Raw genomic sequence first — 20343 nt, 5'->3', positions numbered from 1 at the left:
TACGCCTTTGGCCCTGCTGACCCCACTGCACTGTCACCTTTTTGCCAACAGTCCTGAGGACATCGCTGGGTTCCGGGGCCCCACGGCCACAGCCATGTTTCGCAGGAAGCGCAGTGTCTCCTTTGGGGGCTTTGGATGGTGGGTGACAGATGGGACGGCGGTTGAAGGGATGGGAGCGAACCTAGCCGCGACGTCTTGCATCTGCTGGGGCTGCCTGTGTGAGCAGAGGGCTCAGGTTGTGCCTGAGATCCGGGTGGGTAGGAGGGTGCATTGCAGCTGCCGTGGCCGGATGGAGGTGGCCGGGGTATCAGACATTAAGCTTTCCCTCACTCACCCTGGAGAAGGATCTAGGGAGTCCGGAGGGTTGGAGCTGGAGCCAGTGTGAACGAGGCTGCGTGGCTGTGGCTGAATGTTGTGTCTGTGCCTGTTCCCATGTGTGTGTGGCATGTCTGCAGCTCCCAGTCTGTACAACCAGGTATGAAGTGTGTGCCTGGCTGGGTGGGTGTGCTGTGTGTGTGACCACGTGTGCACTCTGCGCTTCTGAGCAGGTGTGTGTGCACGTCTGGGCTTCTCTCGCTTTGAGTGCCCTTGTCTGGGCAGGTGTGCCATACACTCCTCCCGTGTCCGCTTTGTACGTGATGTTGTGATGGGGTGTCTCCTGCACAGGGGACCTCTGGGCTCAGTCCTCTCCGTGGCAAAGGTGGAGAAGGCAGGGCACACCCATCTGCACAGGTCCCGCCCCCCGCCCGGCCAGCCAATCCCGGCTCTGTCCCAGCCGGAGCAGCTGGGTTCGCGCTTCTCCCCTGGACCTCTGGGCCACCTTTTGCCACTAAGCTTCTGTCTGGGACAAGAGAGAAGCCCCTTCCTCCCTAGGGGCCAGAAAACGGGGAGACCAAGGTCAAAGACTTGTCTATGGTTACCAGCTGCTGGCAGCTTCTCCTCAGCTGGGGAACGGGGTCAAGTGGTTTTCATTATCGGTTTCCTTTCAGCTTGTGGACCTGGGGCCTTGTCAAAGATTCCTGCTGCTGCAGGGAGGGTGGCCAGGGGTGCCCTGGTGTGGAGGCTGGCGGGCTAATTGGGGGGACACAGAGGCGAGGGACAGAGGGAGGGGGCACAGGGTCTGGGAGGAGGTGGGTTCTGCTCCTCTGGCTGTTTACGCTTCTGTGTGTGTGCAGCTTTTGACTTCCCTTTTCCCCCTCTTTGGAGGCTCTTTGCCACCCACCCTCTGGCAGGAGGGGTTGTGGGTGCTCCATGTTTGGCAGTTGGGGACAGCGAGGATGAGATGATGCTAGAGGTGGCACAGTGTGGCCTAGTGCCTGCTCACAGGCCCTCCCTGATGGCGGGGCCAAGGGGTTCCTGTCCCGAGGGTGAGGTCTGGGTCCAAATCACCTAGTGTGCTTCCCTGTCAGGCTGGCTGGGATCGCTACAGGACAGGGCCCAGGCCATGAGAGGGGACCTCTGAGACCCACCCTCCTCTGGAAGGTGTGGAGCAGAACGAGGAACTGTGTGTGGCACGTTGTACGTGCTTAGTACACGCTTATGGAACGACTAAGTGAAGTGTTTCTTGCCCACGACAGGCATTGGGTAGGGGCTCATTGAGTCTGACGGGGTGCAGGGCTTCCTGGTGGGCTTGGAGGGTTAGAGCAGCCGTCATCTGGAGATGGCTGCCAGCTGGGAGGCTTGGAGACTAAAGTGCAGATTCCTGGAGCCCTGGCCCACTCCACACCGTGAACAGAATCTCAGGGGCCGGTATTTTGGAAGCTCCTTTGGATGCCGGGGTGGATAGCCAGTGGCATCAGCGGCAGACAAGGTGAAGAGAGAGAATGGGGTGGGGAGGAGAGAGAAGGCGCCAGGGAGAACCTTGGGAGTTTGGCTTTCTGAAAGAGAAAACCTCGGTTCACAGCTACTGCCCTGTCTCCTGTCTTGGCCCTGCAAAGGCCACAGGCCCTGCCCTCCCAGGGCCACACCCTAGCGTGGGAACCCTGTGGATAGATTGCCGGGTAGGTGTGGATGTGGGTGCTGGGCCAGGGGTTGCTGTGACCCACTGGGTGCTGTGCTGGTTGGGTTGAGAGGGCGCCACACCAGAAGTCTGGGTTCTAGTGCTGGCTCCACCTTGGCCCGTTGAGGAACTCAGACGGGACACTTCCCCTCTCTGGGTCTCAGTTTCCCCGTGTGTAAGTGGGGGATTTCCACCTTATGCACAGGATGTCGTAAGAACTAAAAAGGATTCCTTGAGAAAATATAAAATGTAAAGGCTTGTTGTTGGGGTCATAGTTAGGTAGCTCCGTAGCTCTGGGTTACAAATATTACAGCAGAATGGGAGGCTCTGCCTCCTGGATTCACCCTCCCCGCTCTGGTGGGCTGAATGGGAGAGGAGGCACGTCTGCATGCTAGAGGGTTTGGGGGCCCCATGAGACCCTTCAGGACCAGTTGTGGAGGCTCCATGGAAGGGGCCCAGGATGCAGTGGGGAAGAAGCTGGGAGGGACCTGGGCCAGGAGCTTTGGGGTGTGGCTTGTTTTGCTGCTGGAAACTGAGATCCGAAGGTGCTGGGAGTTTACTCAGAGTGAAAGGATCCCACCTCCCAGTTCAGGGGCTTGGTGCTGACTTACGACAGCTCCGTGTCCTCCCTGTGTGGCCCCTGACACTGCTCCCATCCCCGTGCTGCCCTGGGAGTCGTGTGCAAGGAAGCTTGTGGCAAAGCTGAACATACAGGATAGGGCGGCTGAAAGATCTTTCCAGGGTTTCGTGCATCCTGGACGTGGTAGTGATTTGGGTGGCACTGATGGTGATGGTGACACAGGGGATGGTGGTGACACTGAGGGTAATGGTGACCTTTATAGTGATGGTGACACTGATGGTGATGCTGACATGGGGGTGTGGCGACACCGATGGTGATGGTGACAGTGGTGGTGTTGATGACATGGGGGTGGTGGTGGTGACACCGGTGGTTGTGACCCCTAAAAAAGAGGAGATGCTGACAGTGGGAATCTCGCCCACCTTTCTGTCTGGAGAGAGGAAGGGGCCTCTTTTACCAGCCACGAGGGCTGGCATATGCACGGGGTAAAAATAGAAGCTTAGCAGCACTGCCTTGTCTTCCAGCAAGGGTGGGTGCAGCCTGGGGTGGAGGAGCTGGCTGCCAGGACAGCCTGCTGTGCGTGTGATCTTCCCTGCTCTGAGCTCCGTGCCTGACAGTTCCCACTTGTCCGTGCACCCTGGAGCCTGCTCTTGGGTTCTGTCTCAGGAGTGGGGTCTGCCTCCTTGCATGGACTGGCAGCTCCCAGAACGGGAGGGTCCTTGTTGCTGGGGTGCTGGGGTGCTGGTATCTTCCCAAAGCAGAAGCCTGGGAAATGTCGATGTGTTGAAGGTCCAGCTGCGGTGACTGATGCAGCTGGCTTGCAAATGCCTCTTGTGGAGTGGGGGCAATGAAGGGAGATGCTATATACAAAGGGATCTCTGGGTTTGGAGTCGGAACCTGGATTCAGACTGGGCCAGTGATGTTACCCTCCCGAGCCTCTGTTTCCTCATTTCTAAAATGGGAAGAATAACAGTACCTGCCTTGTAGGGTTATATGTGGCTCCAGCCCTCCCAGAGCTCACAGTCCTCTCTTCCTGGGCTGGAGGAGAGCTTCCGGCTGGAGCGGCTGTCCCCTCCAGGGCCCTGCCGGTCTGGTGGTCTAGACTGGCTAAGGGACCTGCCCTTCGGATGCTAGTTGGCAGCCTTCAGCCTCGGCACTGACCAAAGCCCTTGCTTTTCTCTTGGCAGGATCGACAAGACCATGCTGGCGAGCCTGAAGGTCAAGTAAGTAGCCACTTCCTGTTATGTAGCGATCAGAGATGATGGCAGGCCAGAGCTCCTGTGGGCCCCTCGTTTCCCCTGAGTTGTGGGGAACCAGAGTGGGGCTGTAGCATTTGTCAGATTCTCCATCTCAGTCTTACGGGCTTTGGACTGGAGAGGTTGGACAGGGCTCTTGATTCCTGGGGTGTCTGGAGAAAAGCATGCTGGGATGGAAGCAGCAGGTGCCAGGTTGATGGTAATGCATACAGTGGTGTCTTTTAGGCCATAACTTGGACGTGAGAAAGATAATTTTATTTCCTATCCCCTTGATTATTATGTGAAGTCCCCGATCCATCAGTCTTTCTGACATTCCTACCTACCTGGAAAATTGTGCCACATAGTTCTGGAGCCTCATGAAACAGCCCAGTGTGCATGTGGTCAGTTGGCCACTGAGTCATCTGTTACCAGACAAATGTCATCCTGATGAGCCCAGCCCTGCGGCTCTCTGAGGCTTCAACACCAGATTCGGGGGCTGGGAGTTGTCTGCCGCGGTTTGCCATATGTCTGCCCGTCTGTCTGGGAAGCCCTGCGCAGACACACCTCTCTCCCAGAACCTCCACCTGCTCCTCCCTCACCGTCTTTGCTCCTTTTCCATGTGTATTTCTCCCCAGCCATTGTGTTTGCATCCTGATTCCCCTCCCCGCTTCAGACTTTGAAAAAGTCATTCCATCTTCATCCCTCCCTGGGCAATGAGTACTGACCAACCACCTGCTCCAATTGAGTGAATTGAAAAGGAGGGAAATTCTAGGAGGAAAAAATAGCATTGGTCACTAGCCCAAAATATTATCCTGCCATATGTGAGTTCGCTGGTGCATGAGAAATTCCTCCAATGAGTGTCCTCCTTCAGAGGCAGCTCCTCCCGCCTGTGACACCCCATCTCAGCTGAAAGGTTTTCCAGGCCGGCCTCCCTCTGCCATGCCATCTAGTTGCTAGCACTGGCTGTGTATGCCCTGGGTACAGGTCCCGGGGCAAAGCACAGCCGGTCTTGAGAGTCGGCAGATAGGGGTGAGAATAAGAGGCTTCCCACTTTGGTCTGTTTTGCTCAGAACGGTGAGGGTAAGCAGTTAGCAGGGCCGGGATGAGTGGCAGACAGTCCCTGCCTTCTGAGAGCTTTCTGCCGTGGGAGTAGTCTTGGAAGACTGCCAGGAGGAGGCAGCTTCTCTAGCGGCTCTTAAAGATGGGGCGGGACAATAGGTGCACCTGGGCCTATGCCGGTTGGCGTGGGGTGTGCATCAGTGTGGCTCAGTGTTCAGGGCAAATCGTCACTCATGGGCAAGGCATTTAACTTCTCCAGACTTCAGTTTTTGCATCCTTTGTCTGAAGTCTAATTTTCCAGGAGCTTCTTATCTGCATATTGAATGAGAATTAGGCACGAAACAGGGTTACTAAGCGGGGGTGGAGTGGTGGGGATGTTTCTTTTGGTGTTGTTTTGGGATGTTTAGTTCAGTTTCACAGGCATTTATTGAGAGGCTGTTTAACGGGCAAAGATGATGTGTGTCACCTGGAAGGGAACTCGTTTCAAGGTGGAGTGAAGGGCGGGGGGCACTGGCCAGCGTTGGGATTGCGTATCTGGGGGACAGTTTGAGGACTTTGGTCCTGGGGAGGTAGTGCTGAGATGGCTGTTTGGGATGGTGTGTAGCACTGTGTTCTTACTTGTACTTGGTTAATATTCTTCTGATTGCAAGAAAGAAAACCTCAGTGTAATATGGTTAAGCGAAAGAGAATACAGAAAAGATCCCAGGGTGTCTCAGGGAACCTAGGGGAGAAAGTGGAGGTAGAGTTCAGGAGGGGTTGAGCTGGAACTGGAGAGCCTCCCCAACAAGCTTCCTGCTGGCTTCCTTGCAGTAACTGCTAAACTGATCCTAAAATTCATACAGAAATTTAAGGGTTGTCTTTTCTTTCTTTTTTTAAAGATTATTTACTTATTTTGAGAGAGAGAAAAAGTCGGGGGGAAAGCGTACGAGCGGGGGAGGCACAGAGAGAGAGAGAGGGAGGGAGAGAGAATCCCAAGCAGGCTCCGTGCTGTCAGCGCAGAGCCTGACGTGGGGCTTGATCCCAAGAAATGTGAGACCTTGACCTGAACTGAGATCAAGAGTCAGACGCTGAACTGGCTGAGCCACCCAGGCACCCCTAAACTTATGGGTAGTCTTGAAAAAGAAGAACAAATTTCGAGGACTATACTTCCTGATTTTGAAATTTTCTACAAGGCTACAGTAATCAAGACCATTTGGTACTGGTGTAAGGATAGCCATATAGGTCAATGAAACAGAATTCAGAGTCCAGAAATAAATCCCTCACTTTTTTTTTAAACCCCTCACTTTTGTGGTCAGTTGATTTTTCTTTTTTTTTTTTTAATTTTTTTTAATGTTTATTTATTTTTGAGACAGAGAGAGACAGAGCATGAACAGGGGAGGGGCAGAGAGAGAGGGAGACACAGAATCCGAAACAGGCTCCAGGCTCTGAGCTGTCAGCACAGAGCCTGACGCGGGGCTTGAACTCACGGAGTGTGAGATCATGACCTGAGCCGAAGTCAGACGCTTAACCGATCAAGCCACCCAGGCGCCCCTTAGTTGATTTTTCAACAAGTGTGCCAAGACAATTCAATGGAGAAAAATAGTCTTTCAACAAATGGTGCTGGTATAGCTATATCTACATCCAAAAGAATGAAATGGAACCCCTCTCTCACACCATATGTAAAAATTAACTTCAAATGGATCAAAGACCTAAATGTAAGAGCTAAACCTATAAAACTCTTAGAAGAAAACATAGGAGTAAATCTTTGTGACTTCGAATAAGGCAGTGGTTTCTTAGATATGACACCAAAAGCATAAGCAACAACAACAAATTGATAAATTGAACTTCATCCAAATCAAAAACTTTTGTGTTACAAAGGACACCATCAAGAAAGTGAAATGTCAATCCACAGAGTGGGAGAAAATATTTGCAAATCATATCTGATAAGGGACTTTTATCTAAAATACATAAAGAGCTCTCAACAATACAAAGACAACACAATTAAAAAATGTGCAAAGGATCTGAATAGACATTTCTCCAAAGAAGATACATAAATGGACAATAAGCACGTGAAAAGATGTTCAGCATCATTAGCCATCAGGGAAATATACATGAAAGCCACAGTGAGATACTACCTCACACCCATTAGAATGACTATAATCAGAAAGAAGATAATGGCAAGTATTGGTGTGGATGGGGAGAAACTGGAACCCTTGTTCACCGCTGGCTGCTGGGAATGTAAAATGGTGCAGCTGCTTTGGAAAACAATCTGGCAGTTTCTCAAAAGGTTAAACACAGAGTTACCATATGACCAGCAATTCCTCTCTTTTTTTTCTTTCTTTTTTTTTTTTAATGTTTATTTTTGAGACAGAGAGAGACAGAGCATGAATGAGAGAGGGTCAGAGAGAGAGAGGGAGACACAGAATCTGAAGCAGGCTCCAGGCTCTGAGCTGTCAGCACAGAGCCCGACGTGGGGCTCAAACTCACGGACTGTGAGATCATGACCTGAGCCGAAGTCGGACGCTTAACCGACTGAGCCACCCAGGCGCCCCAGCAATTCCTCTTTTAAGTACATACCCAAGAGAAATGAAAATATATGTTGTTCGTGTAGAAACTTGTAACACGAATGTTCATAGCGGCATGATTAATAATAGCCCAAAGTGGAGACAACCCAAATGTTTATCAGATGGATGGGTAAACAAAACGTGACACATCAATACAATGGCATACCATTTGGCCATCAAAAGAAACCAAGTACTGACACATGTTACAACATAGATGAACTTTGGAAACATTATGCTAAGTGAAAGTCACAACCACATATTGTGTGATTCCATTTATATGAGAAGTCTAGAGTAAGCAAATCCATAGAGACAGAAAATAGATTCGTGGTTTCCTAGGGCTGGGGAGGTTGTTAGGGGGAGTGAGTGCTAAAGGATGCAGGTGTCTTTGTGGGGTGATGTAAATGTCCGAGGACCAGGTAGTGGTGATGGTGGCACAACCTTGCGAATATACTAAAGCCATTGAATCGTGTACTTTAAAATGATGAATTGTATGATGTGTAAATTACATCTCAATAAAACTGTTGAAAAAGAGAGAGAATCTTACTGGCCCAGCTTGGGTCAGTTGTGTACCCCTGGTCCAATCAGTTTAGCTGGAGACATGAAGTTTTATGATAAAATATGGCTGCTGTGGTCACCTCTCTATGTGGGAGGGGTTAGTTCCCACGAAGAAAGGTGGCTTGTGGGCTGGACAGACACCATACGAGCTTTAAGCTAGCCACCCCCGCTACCCTGGGGACTAAAAGGGAGTTCAGTACTTGTTTTTTCATTTGTCTTCCTCCCCTCCATTGATAGTCCCTAATGTGGAGATCTGCCTAGATGCCCAGGATATGGCTCTGCTCGCTGATATGTCCATTAGATTAACATTTTTAAAGTTTATTGATTTATTTTGGGAGCGAGAGCAAGCAGGGTAGGGGCATTGAGAGAGGGAGAGAGAGAGAATCCCAAGTAGAATTTGCACTGTCAGCACAGAGCCTGATGTGGGGCTTGAACTCAAAAGTGAGACCATAACCTGACCCGAAATCAAGAGTCAGACGCTTAACTGACTGAGCCACCCGGGCGCCCCATTGGTATGTCCCTTAGGAAGCTAACTACATGGGCTACAGCTCTCCTAGGCACCAGGGTGCCACCCTCCTTCTGCCTCCACTGGGCGAGACCTCTTTCTCTCTACCAGTGTAGCCCGTTGACTTTGCTGAGCAGCAGACACCCCTGCGCTGTGGCCTGTGCTCCCAGTTGCTTTAGCTCTTTCTCCGGGGACCTAGTGCTCTCGACACAAAGACAGTCAGCCACGTATCTCCTGGAGGTGTCCCTGAGCCACCCAGCTCTGAAGGTGGGGGTTCTGGCCTCGCCACTGCTGAGCACTTACGGTGCGCTAAGTTGAAATGGCACAGTTTCCCTGAGGTTTCACAACCGCCTCCTGAAGCAGCTGCCGTCGCTCTCGGCGTGGTACAGCTGAGAAGATGGAGGCAGGACACTTGGTTAAGGTCATCGGTGAAGAAATCATGGGGCTGGGGTTTGAATCCCGCTCTGTACTTCGTGGCTGGTTTCGTCCAGGCTGGAGCTGAGTAGTTCTCAGCACCTCCCTTGGCCACTCTGCTTTCTCACTCTTTTTAGCCCCGCTCTGCTCGGGGGCCGTGCACCTAATCTGGGTGGCACAGAATATGCACCTCTGCCTTCACACCACATGCCCTTGCTGCAGGCCCAGATCGAGTGGCATCTCTGGTGCCTGAATGATGAGGACCCTCACCGGCAAGGTGCAGGGGGCACGGAGCCACACAGGAACAGCGGAGAGGGAGGTGGTGGCCGTGCACACGGGAGGAGTTGGGAGGGCCAGGTTATAGCCCCAGGCTAACAGATGGGCAAATGGTTAACTTCTCCAAGACTCAGCTTCCCCATCTGTAAGACGGGATGGTTGGACTACTGTCTAACCTGCTCTCTTGTAGCTTTGACATTCTAGGAGTTTACCTTCATGACCTTTGTCCTTTTGTATTTCTCTGAGAACCTCGATGATGGGAGGTACTCGCTGTTGAAAAGTGAATGCATACATGCATGAACGGATGTCTTTGAAAACAGGGGCTCTGCACACTTTGTCTCTGGCACCCTAGAATCTAACATCGTGTTTGGCACATAGCAGGTTCTCAATCTAGATTTGGTGAATGATTCAGTTATGGGTCATTATGGTTAGCCTATCATGTGCAGGTGGAGGGAAGGAGAGAAAGAGGCAGAATCAGCAGATGGGGCCGAGGCCAGCTTAGGATAAGGTTATAAGAATCCTTCAGTACCACCAGGATGTTCTAGAACCTTCTGGGGGCTGACCCTTCGTCAACTGCAGTAGTTGAGCCATAGACTAGATTCCCCCAGAGGCGAGCCCTGGCTAGCAAATCTAGGATTTGCTCATGGAGGTCCTTGAAGCAGCATCTGGGAGGTGAGGGCCTGAGCTGGGAGCCTCAGATAACCTTCCTCCATTCCTTTTTGCTGCCCCTGCCCCCCCTCACAGACCCCTGTTTCTTTGCTAAAGAAAGAGATGGGCACGCACACATGTGTGGGTACGTGTGTGTGTGTGTGTGTGTGTGTGTTTCTGCTGCACAGGCTGGTAAGCCATGCTCCAGCCATCTGAGATGACTGTCATACACAGCAACTGGCCATAATGGGACTGGGTGAGCATAGGGATGATTCAGTGCAGCCTGTCTCCACTGCTGGGGGCACAGTAGCAAGCACACTCCTGATGGTGGGGAAATCTAGAACCCATTGCCTTGTAGGAAACAGAGTCCAACTTTCTTTTTTTATACAATTTTTTATGTTTATTTATTTTTGAGGGGGGGGGTGTCGGGGGGGGGGGGGGAGAGGGAGCAGGGAAGGGGCAGAGAGAGAGGGAGACACAGGATCCAAAGCAGGCTCCAGGCTCTGAGCTGTCAGCACAGAGCCCAACGGGGGGCTCGACCCCACAAACTGTGAAATCATGACTGATGCTTAACTGACTGAACCACCCAGGTGCCCCCCAAATCCTCCTTTCTAACTGATGGTCCCAGTTCTTGGTGACTAGAAATGGCTTCTCTGAATAGAGAGAAAGCATGTGATGAAGCCTGGAGGTGACTGTGTCCTCTTGTTTCTTCCTCAAGAGAGGGAGGGAGAGGGCCTGGAGGAGCATCTTCCCAGCAGCCCGGCCAAGAGAAGCATTTCAGCTGTCCTGTGGTTTGGCCAGAAGATACCACACGGCCATCCCTACTCTAGGTTCAGATTTCACCAGCTAAGAATTCAACATTTTATCAGAAGCAGGGTGACCACACAGGCAGGAGCAGACGCAACGTATCTTCTCTTGTCCCCTAGGATCCTTGATGGCAGCTGCTGGAGCCATGGCTCATGCAGGATGGGGGCTGTAAACTCAGGGCTTTGATCTCCATTCAGTGAGAATTACACACAAAATCTAGATGGTTACCTTTACAGACATCTGCTTCTCCTGGTTCTTGTGGTAGTGTTGGCAAGGCCACATGCTCATGTTGGGGAGGAGCAGAGTCAGGGCCCAGGTGTCAGTGCATCAAGTCTCTGCCTCCAGCTTTCCAGCCTTCCTTCCAGAAAGCCTGTGGCTCCACAGTCCACCCTTGATTCCAATTTCGTGGCGTTTTTCATGCATTGGCCGAAGGCCATGATCACCAGTTAATTTCCCCATTTTCCACCAGGACTTTGCTTACAGTGGATTACAAGAATCCTTCAGGTACCACTAAGATGTTCTAGAACCTTCTGGGGCTGCCCCCTTAGTCACTTCATCTTACACACCCAGGGAATGTGCTGAGAGTATGCTGGGTTGTTAAGGGCAGGGGAGCTTGCTGTTCTGAGGGTTAGAATGCTGCATCAATTCAGCTCATAATTACTGGGCACCTCCATTCCAAGCCCGGTGCCAGGCCCTGGAGTTGGTGGGAAAACAGAGATGAAAAAGACATGGTCTCTGCTCGTGAAAGCTTACAGCCCTGGAGGCAGGCAGATGTATAGTCAGACAACTGCAGGGGAGTGTGAGGAGGGCTGGCAGAGATGTCCTCTGAGAAGATGGAAGGGGTTTCCTGCAGACTTGGTGATGCCTGAGCCGTATCCGAGGGTGAGTAAGGTCAGTCCACAGAAGAGAGAGGCAGCAACAGTGCACAGACAGTGAGGTGAGAAACGCAGCGGGTGGGAGGGCTCTGGGGGCGGTTACTACCACCAGATGGAATACTGGGGTGGGAGTATGGGGGCAGGCTGGGCAGCCTCTGGCAGTATGGGACAGCTGTGTGGAGAGCTGAGCTGGCTTCTCTGGGTAACCGGAGGCACTGCAGGGTTTTAAGGGGAGTAGGACCCAGATTTGAGTCAGAGGGTCCTCTGGCTGTCCTCTGCTGACTCACTGGAGAGGTTGGAGGCTGGGGCGGGGGCAGTGGGGTTGGGGAGAGTGGACAGATTGGAGAGTTATCAAAGAGGTGGTCTTCCCAGCCTGGATTGGTTTTGATGTGGGAGGTGAGAGCAAGGGAGGGGCCAAGGTGAAGACTTTCAAGTTTCTGGGTGAGCCCTTGGGTGGATGTTGGTCCCATTTATGGAGATGGGGGAGTAAGGCTCTGAATACATGATCCCTGCTCTCCCCTCCCCCCTCTCCCCTCTCCACGTGGCCGGTTTAGATCCTGACCCTCACACCTACCCTCCCCCCTGACCATAGAGGGGACAGAGGAGAGGAGCAACATGTGAAGGGTTGCAAGAGATGGTCTGTGGCCGGGAAACAGGCCAGGAAGTGCCCTCTCCCTGACCTTGCAGGCAGGCCTGGCAGTGACCTGGGCCGTGACCCCCAACCCTGCTCAGCTCCTAGGGTGCCTTTGGCAGGCGAGCTCCAGGTCAGCACCGGCTGGCGCCACTGCCCTTGTAATCAGCAGCTGGCTGGACCACGCATGCAGGGCACCCACTTCCAGACACCCTGTGGGCCCTGAGCCTGAGCACAGTGTAGGCGTGTGTGGGTGTGTGTAGGAGTGTGTGTGTGCTTGCCTGTGCAGGTGGACATGAGCTTTGAGGGCCCATGTGGGTGACTGTGTGGTGCCTTTTTTGGCTTTAGCGAGTTCCTATGGTAACCACGAACATGTCTCTTTTGGGATCTGGAGTCTCAGGGCGTGAGTGGCTACAGGGAGAAGCAAGGCGGGCGGGTGTTCAGCTGGCAATTGGGCTGTGGCCTGATTTCATTGCCAGACACTGAGGATGCACCTGGAGGTGCCATTTGCCAGGCAGCAAGGTCTGCAAACTCCAGGGATTTGTGTGTTCCTGGCCCTCATCCCGGCTGGTCCCCGCCATGCCTAGGAAGCCCTGGTGAGTCCCTGTTCTGGATTCTTGGTGGACAAGCAGCTTCCTGGGTCTTGACCAGGTCCGGTGGGTGTCTCCTGATGGGCAAGCAGGGAGCTAGCTGGAAGCTCTGGCCAGTGGGCACTGGGCATCGGGCCCTTCTGAGATGGGTATGAGACTATGGGCAGGAGGGGTTCTGCTCATTCCTGGGGCCCTGTGGGGGTGTTTGCCAAGTGGCTGGGGAGCTGAGTGGTCCTTATTGATCCCATGGGACAGGGCTAAGTGTGTTACTCTGGGGGACCAGGGCAGGGAAACGGGAGAGTGGAATGCAGATGGGCAGCCTGGGGTCCACCATCCTGGGCCCAGCTCTTCTTGGGGGAGCCTCCTCACCCCATTCAGCTCCCTGAAAGGGTCCTTTAGTCCTCAGGTCCCTGGCCATGTACTTGAGCTTCTTCACAAGTCTCCCCAGACTTAGAGACCTGCTGGCCTGACTCGATGAGAAGACTCAGAATCCCATGGGGAGGAGGCCATAGGGCTTTGCTTGGCTCACCAGGGGCTGGATTTGGCTAGGGCTGGGGAAGAATTGCTCTTATGGGCTTTGAAGAGAGGCTCTGACTCCCCACATTGTCCTTCCCACGTGCTTCCTGTCCATACACTGTGGACCCTGGGGTGTGTCAGGACCCCCGCTGCCCTCAGAGAGGCTCCTGCTGGACAGGGTGCCTGGGAATGTCGGGGGTGCTTGCTTCTATTTCCTTCCTTCTGCTGTCCCCTGTGGGGCTGGGAGCAGGGAGTGGGGATGGGAGTGTGGGGAGAGGATGTAGAGGGCCCTCTCCCAGGAGCTAGCTGTTCCCTCTCCCTCTGAGGGGGCCCTGGTGAGGCTCTGCTGGGATGGGGGCTGTGCAGCAGGGGTTGCTAGGTCTGGCTGTGTGGTTGTGGGGTTGCTGAAGGGCAAGGGGAGCAAGGAAGTGGACGTTCTGTGCTTTTTCCAGACCATTTAGGCCCTTCTTTTCTGGAAGGCAGAGTCCAGAGCCTGATCCCCAACAGCTTGCCCTGGGAGCACTGGGAGGGGTGGGAGCCTTTAAGGGAGATCTCCAGATCTCTGGAGCCCTTGAATCTCAGAACTTGAAATAAAAAAGTCAAATGAGCCACTACATAAATTCATTGTGCCCCTGAAACTAGTCACTGAACCTGAGCTTGGTTACCTCCAGCAACAGGGAGCTCATTACTTTGTAAGGATGCCTATTCTATTACAATACAGTTCTGATTGTTCAAAGATGACCATTCTTTTCATCTGGAATCTCTGTAGCTGCCATTGCTTGGTTTCTCATCCCTCCCCGTTCCCAGTGTTCTTTCCCCCCTGCACCCCAGCTGGTCATCCCTGGCCCCTTCAGCTCTAGTTGGGATTTCTCACTACCTGGGGTAATCTGTATTGTAAAGAATCAGGTTTTCTAGGCTTCATCTCAAAGCCTGGTCAGAAGGGTTGACCTGGGCAGCCTGCAGGAGCCCAGTGGACATGAGGGTGGGCAACTAGAGGTCATGGGCATCAGCCTCCTTGTTTACAGATCAGTATGTGAGGTCCCAGTGGGGATGTTCCTAGCTTGAGGTGGGGGGTGCGGGACCAGGACAGAGCTGTCTGGCTCTGTGCAGCACCTGGCTCCTTTCCTCCTCCCCCTAGCAGCCCCTCCATCATCACCGCTTTCTGGCTTAGCACGTTGTCTTGTCTCTTCTTTCTGAAGATAGGCCTGATGGCTGCAGGGATCTGGCAGGGCCGAAGACAACCACAGGAAGGGGTCTGGGGGCACATATCAGCCTCTGTGGGGATGCTTGCCTGTCTCACCAGATCTCCCACTGTCCAAGAGAAGCTGGAAATCTGGAATTTTAGGAAAAATCTTGAGAGCTAACTCAAGCCATGTGTGGCCTGCCCTGTAGGCCAGGTTCAGCGCAGAGGGTCACCAGTGGGCCACTTGTGATCTGGGGCTGTCATCCCTCTCGGGTTCCAGCTCCCTGTCTCCCCATGGCTGACTCCCTAGTCCCTGTCCCAGGTCACCCCCTCCCAGGTGCTCTCATCTCCGCCTTCAGCAGCTGACTGATCACTTCCTGCTCTGTCCCCAGACCACACTCACTCTCAATTAACCTTTTCTGTCTTCCAATCCAGTTCTTTCTCTGTCACCGGGTTGTGAAGTCCCTGAGTCACGAGGCCCTCTCCCGCCCTCCTCCTGGTTCAGGCCCATTATCTCCTGTCCAGACAGTTGACAAAGGCTCTCTAATTAACCTCCTCCTCAGGCCTCTGCCAGCTCTGACTAATCCGTCATGCCAAAGTCGTCTCTAGCTCTGCCCTCTGTGTGCCCGTGGCAGGCTTTGTTAGTGCTGACTGCACATAGCCTAGTTCCTGGGAGCCTGGTGTGGGACCATCCCCGCCCCAAGCTGGTGGGGGGCTGGGCGGTTTTTGGTTGTGTTGACTTTCCAATGTCCTCTCTTTCTGGCATTAGCATCCACTAACGGTCTCTGGTCCATAGCAGATAATTTGATCCTCCTCTCCCTCAAGGCAGTGGTTCCCAGATGTTTTGCACTTTGCTATCACCTGGGAGGCTTTAAAAGATTCTCATGGCCAGGTCACACCCAGTTCCAGAGTTGGAAATCGGAATGTCTGGGGTGGGTCCCATCATCAGTATTTTTTTTTTTTTGAAGATTTCCAGGTGATTCTTTTTCTTTTCATTCTTTTTTTTAGTGTTTATTTATTTTTGAGAGAGAGAAAGAGAGAGACAGTGTGAGCAGGGGAGGGGCAGAGAGAGAGGGAGACACAGAATCTGAAGCAGGCTCTGGGCTCTGAGCTGTCAGCACCGAACCCGATGCGGGGCTGGAACTCACGAACTGTGAGATCATGACCTGAGCCAAAGTCGGACGCTCAACCGACTGAGCCACCTAGGTGCCCTGATTTCCAGGTAATTCTAATGTGCAATAGTTTCTGGGAACCCCAGTCCCAAGGGATGAGCATTGTGCTGATTGTCAATGGTTCAGGTCAGGTTGGATGTTAAAATGGGCTCCAGGTGGGTGGGTCACTCTAGGTTAAGGTTTCTGTTGACATTTGGGGCTGGATAAATCTTTGTTTCGGGGGCTGTCCTGTGCATTGTAGATGTTGAGCAGCGCCTCTGGCCTTTGCTTATGAGACACTAGCAACCTGCCCCCTAGGAGTGACAGTCAAAAATGTGTCCGGGCATTGCTGAGTTTTCAGAGGGGAGGGAGTAGAAGCTTCCCCGCCCCAAAGAGGACCACTGCTCCAGGCCGAGCTGGGCTCACTTCACAGCATTGCAAGGTGTGCACGGAGGAAAAGGCTGCCAACCAGTGAACCCCGTCTTAGTGGTTATTCTTTGTGCTTCAGAGTCAGGCAGCCTATGTTTTAAATCCGGACTCCACCATCTGGATGAACTTGGGCAAGTTATTTAACTTCTCTGTGTCTCAGCACATTTCTAGGGTTTGGTGGGTTTTTCCCCCCCTTTTCTTACAACCGTGCCTCCTCTTGATCTTCAGCTCCAAGCCAGATGGTGTGACTTGCTGTTTTCTGGCACTTTTTCGCCTTGATGCCTTTACTTCCTTGCTTATGTTGTTCCCTTAGCAGGAAATGCCTTTACTTCTTCCTGCTCTGCGGTGGTCCAGTGGTTTCTGCCCGTGTCCCTCTCCCTTGAAATCTGAGGCTGTGGGAGCCTCTGGGGTGCCCAGCCCAGCTCCGTCACAGTTTGTTGTTTAGGTGAGGTGGTTGACCCCTCCCTGCCTTGGGCTGGGCCGTGAACCAGCAGGGTACCACAGTGTCATCTTCCGTCCCACGCCCTCCTCATTCTTCGAGGGTGGAGTGGGCGGAAATCCGTGCCTGGCAGGCCGCAAAGCCACATTACTGACTTCTGGAGCCCTGCCCTGAGGGGTGTGTGTGTGTGTGTGTGTGTGTGTGTGTGTGTGCGCGCGCGTGCGCGCGCGCGTGCAACGGCAGCCATTGCCACTTTCCTGGTTGCCTTGCTGCCGGTAGATACATCTGGAATTGAGGATCTCTGGGCTACAGGCTTTTCCAGGTGCATTTCTGGGCCCAGAAAGAGGACTTGAAGGGACCTCACCCTGCCATGCCCTGTCCAGACCCTCCTGCCAGCTCAGCATAGGCTGGATCAGGGGTGCCCACCCCTGGCTGCTGTGCAGACTCACCCTGGGGAATCTGCTTCCTTAGGCCTGAGTGGGGCCTGGGAGACCTGGGCCTCATCAGGGCCAGAGGTGCTCCTTATGGTGCAGCTGTGTTTGTGGCTCTTTGGGAACCAGTGACATTGAAAGCTCTTCTCCCCGTCATCTAGATTCAGTGGTTAGGTTCATGTGCTCTGGGTGACCTTGGGCAAGCCATACAACCTCTCTGTGCCTCATTTATCTGGGGATCACAAATGTGGGTCCTATTGTGCGGTTCCAAGGAGATGATCCAGGCACCTGGAGCACCCTGCCCGGTACATAGCGGTTGGTACATGTTACCTGCCACAGTATTTCCGATATTAGTAATAATAGTCCTGGGCTGTGTGGACACAGGTGCCCGTGTGATATGCCCGCGTGCGTGCAGGCATACCCACAGGGGCAAACTGGACCCATGTGCACCCAGACCCAGGCCTGCTGCTGACAGGTATGGGCAAGTGGTATCACTGTAGGCACATGGATGGACACACCTTCAGTAGGAAACCCACCAGGAGCGCAGATGTGTGTGTGTGTGTGTGTGTGTGTGTGTGTGTGTGTGTGTGTGTGTACGAGGCCCGGATGGTCGGGCTTTTGTTTTATTCATACTCTGACATTATTCCTGGAGTCAGTAGCACCTGGGCTGCGCTCTGGGAGCCCAAGGGGCCCTGTTTCCATAGCAACCATGATGCAGTAAAAGTAGGAGGGGGAGGGAAGAGATGGAAGGCCCTGAGCCAGCTGGGAGGGGTGTCCTGCCTGCAAGGGCCTTGCCTTCCACACCCTCTGCCGTCCGGAGGTTCTGGTTTTGTTGGTTTGATTTTTTTTAAGTTTATTTCTTCATTCTGAGAGAGAGAAAGAACGCGTGCGCATGCACCAGGGAGGGGCAGAGAGAGAGAGACAGAGAGAGTCCCAAGCAGGTTCCATGCTTTCAGTGCAGAGCCTGATGCAGGGCTTGATCTCATGAACCGTGAGATCATGACCTGAGCCGAAATCAAGAGTCGGATGCTTAACTGACTGAGACAATTCAGGCGCCCCGTGCTTGTTTGATTTTTTACAATAATGACATGGCCACTTCAGAGTACTGATGACCCGAACCTGACAGCTGTTAACGTTTTGTTGTTAACATTTTCACCAAGCCTTATTAGATGTTGTGGTAAAATAGGGGTGCCTGCAAGTCTCAGTCTGTTGAGTGGCTGACTCTTGATTTCGGCTCAGGTCATGATCTGGTGGTTCGTGGGATTGAGCCCCGCCTCAGGCTCTGCGCTGACAGTATGGAGCCTGCTTGGGATTCTCTTCTCTCTCCTCTCTCTCTCTCTCTCTCTTCCCCTCCTCCCACTTGTGTTCTCTCTCTCAAAATAAACAAATAAACCTTTAAAAAACTGTGGTAAAATATACATAATATGAGATTTATTATTGTAACCATTTTTAAGGATAGCACTAAGTGGCATTGAGTATATTTATAATGTACAACCCCCACCATTCACCATTTCTAGAACTTTTTCATTATCCCAAACTGAAACTCTGCACCCATCGAACACTAACTCCCCACTCCTCCCGCCCTCCCTCCAGCCCATGGCAACCACAGCAATCTACTTTCTGACTTTATGAATGTGGTCACTCTAAGTGGCCCCAGGTGAGTGTATCTGTACAGCGTTGGCCCTTTTGTGTATGGCTTCTTTCGCTAGTGAAACGTCTTCAAGATTCATCCATGTTGTAGCGTGTCAGAATTTCCTTCCTCTTTAAGATTGAAGACTATTGTATGTATATTTTGTTTAGCCACATTTTGTTTATCCATTCATCTATGGATGAACACGTGGACCTTTTGGCTGATACGCTGCCATGAACAGGAGTCTCCAAATACCTGTTTGAGTCCCTGCTTTCAGTTCTTTCGGGTATATACCCGGAAGCTGAATTGTTGGATCATATGGTAATTCTATTTTAAACTTTTTGAGCTTTTTTTTTCTTTTTAAAGAAAAGAAATGACATCATAAAGTCAAATTCCTGTAATCATCCCTTCTTGGCCCCATTGCCCTGTCCCCCCCATCCATAGAGGCGAGTACTACCAGGAACGTGGTGTGTTTTTTCTCAGTCAGTGTTTTTAGCACCCTCACATCCATGGATAGGCATCTAGAGACATTATATACTTTTTCCTGTGTATTAAGAATCCACATGCATGATGTCCTTTCAAGCTTACGTGAATGTATCCTGGCCATGTTCTGGCCTCGGGCTGCTGGGGTACAGGTCTTGGCTCTGCCACTTACTAGCTTGTGAGACTCCAGGCAGGTGACTTAATTTCTCTGTGCCTAGTTTAGTCGTCTGTAAAATGGGAATAATAGTAAAACCGAAAACCTCGTAGATTATTTTGCGGATTCCGTAAGCTTATGTACGCCAAGTGCTTAGAACGGCGTTCGATGTTACCAAATGCAGTTCTGCATTTATGCCTCACTGCCATGTGGCATTTTTTGGGTACAAACATGTCACATCTTTTGTTTCCCCCTTTTGTGTCCTGTTGGTGGGCTCTTGGGTCATTTCCATTTTCTTATATTGCAGACAGTACTGTAATGACTGTCCCCTCGTGTGACCCTCTGTGCATTTGGGTGAGGCTGGGTGTGTGTGTGTGGGGGTTACCAGGAGGCAGGGCTGTTGGGTTGCAGCTCTTCCAGAGGTAGACATACTGCCCTCAAGAGAGGTTTTATGTTCATTTCTTCTGCCCGTTAATCGGATTATTTGTTTTTTGGGTGTTGGGTTGTATAAATTATTTTTGTATATTTTTAATTTTATTTTTATTTTTTATTTTAAGTAGGCTGCATGCCCAGTGTGGGGCTTGAACTCATGACTCCGAGATTAAGAGTCGTGTACTCTACCGACTGAGCCAGCTAGTCACCCCTATCTATAAGTTCTTTCTATATTCTGGATTCTGACCCTTTATTGGAAATATCATTTGCAAATATCTTCTCCCATTCAGTAGGTTGCCTTTTAGTTTTGTTGATTGTTTCCTTCACTGTGCAGAAGCCTTTTATTTTGATATAACACTGTAGGTTAACTATACTAGAATTTAAAGTAAAAAGAAAGACAGGTTTTATGATTTTACTTATGTGTGGAATCTACAAAACAAGGCAAACAAATAAACAAAAAGCAGAAACAGACCATAAATACAGAGAACAAACTGTCAGAGGGGTGGAGAGTGGGAGGTATGGGCTTGCAGTTACGGAATGAGTAAATCAGGGATAAAAGGTACAGCATAAGGAATATAGTCAGTAGTGTTGTGTGGTTTCAGATGGCAGCTGCACTTGTGAGCATATAGCATAATGTATACACTCGATCAATCACTATTGTACAGCTGAAGGTAATGTAACATTGTATTCAGTTATACTGCAATACCTTCCCTCCTCTCTCCTCCCCTCCCCTCCCCTCCCCTTCCTTCCCTTCCCTTCCCTTCCCTTCCCTTCCCTTCCC

The 20343-nt window shown here is 51.9% G+C and overlaps 1 protein-coding gene across 5 annotated transcripts in view; it reads left to right on the top strand.

The window, feature by feature from the left end:
• The first annotated feature begins 4 nt into the window (after nucleotides 1–4).
• Nucleotides 5–20343, top strand: part of RAP1GAP2 (RAP1 GTPase activating protein 2) — a 191363-nt gene continuing 171024 nt past the window's right edge. For 2 of the 5 annotated variants that reach the window (XR_006196347.1, XM_042914756.1), the window contains exons 1-2: nucleotides 160–897; nucleotides 3764–3799. Coding sequence is in view for 4 of the 5 variants with exons in the window: in XM_042914756.1 (XP_042770690.1) it covers nucleotides 647–897; nucleotides 3764–3799 (287 nt within the window). In the remaining variant the exon portion in view is untranslated. The other 3 variants (XM_042914757.1, XM_042914758.1, XM_042914755.1) reach the window with 3 other exon arrangements.

The sequence above is a fragment of the Panthera leo genome, chromosome E1 (assembly GCF_018350215.1).
Source record: "Panthera leo isolate Ple1 chromosome E1, P.leo_Ple1_pat1.1, whole genome shotgun sequence".
In the NCBI taxonomy this organism is placed as follows: domain Eukaryota; kingdom Metazoa; phylum Chordata; class Mammalia; order Carnivora; family Felidae; genus Panthera; species Panthera leo.
This window is presented reverse-complemented; position numbering and strand designations above follow the sequence as displayed.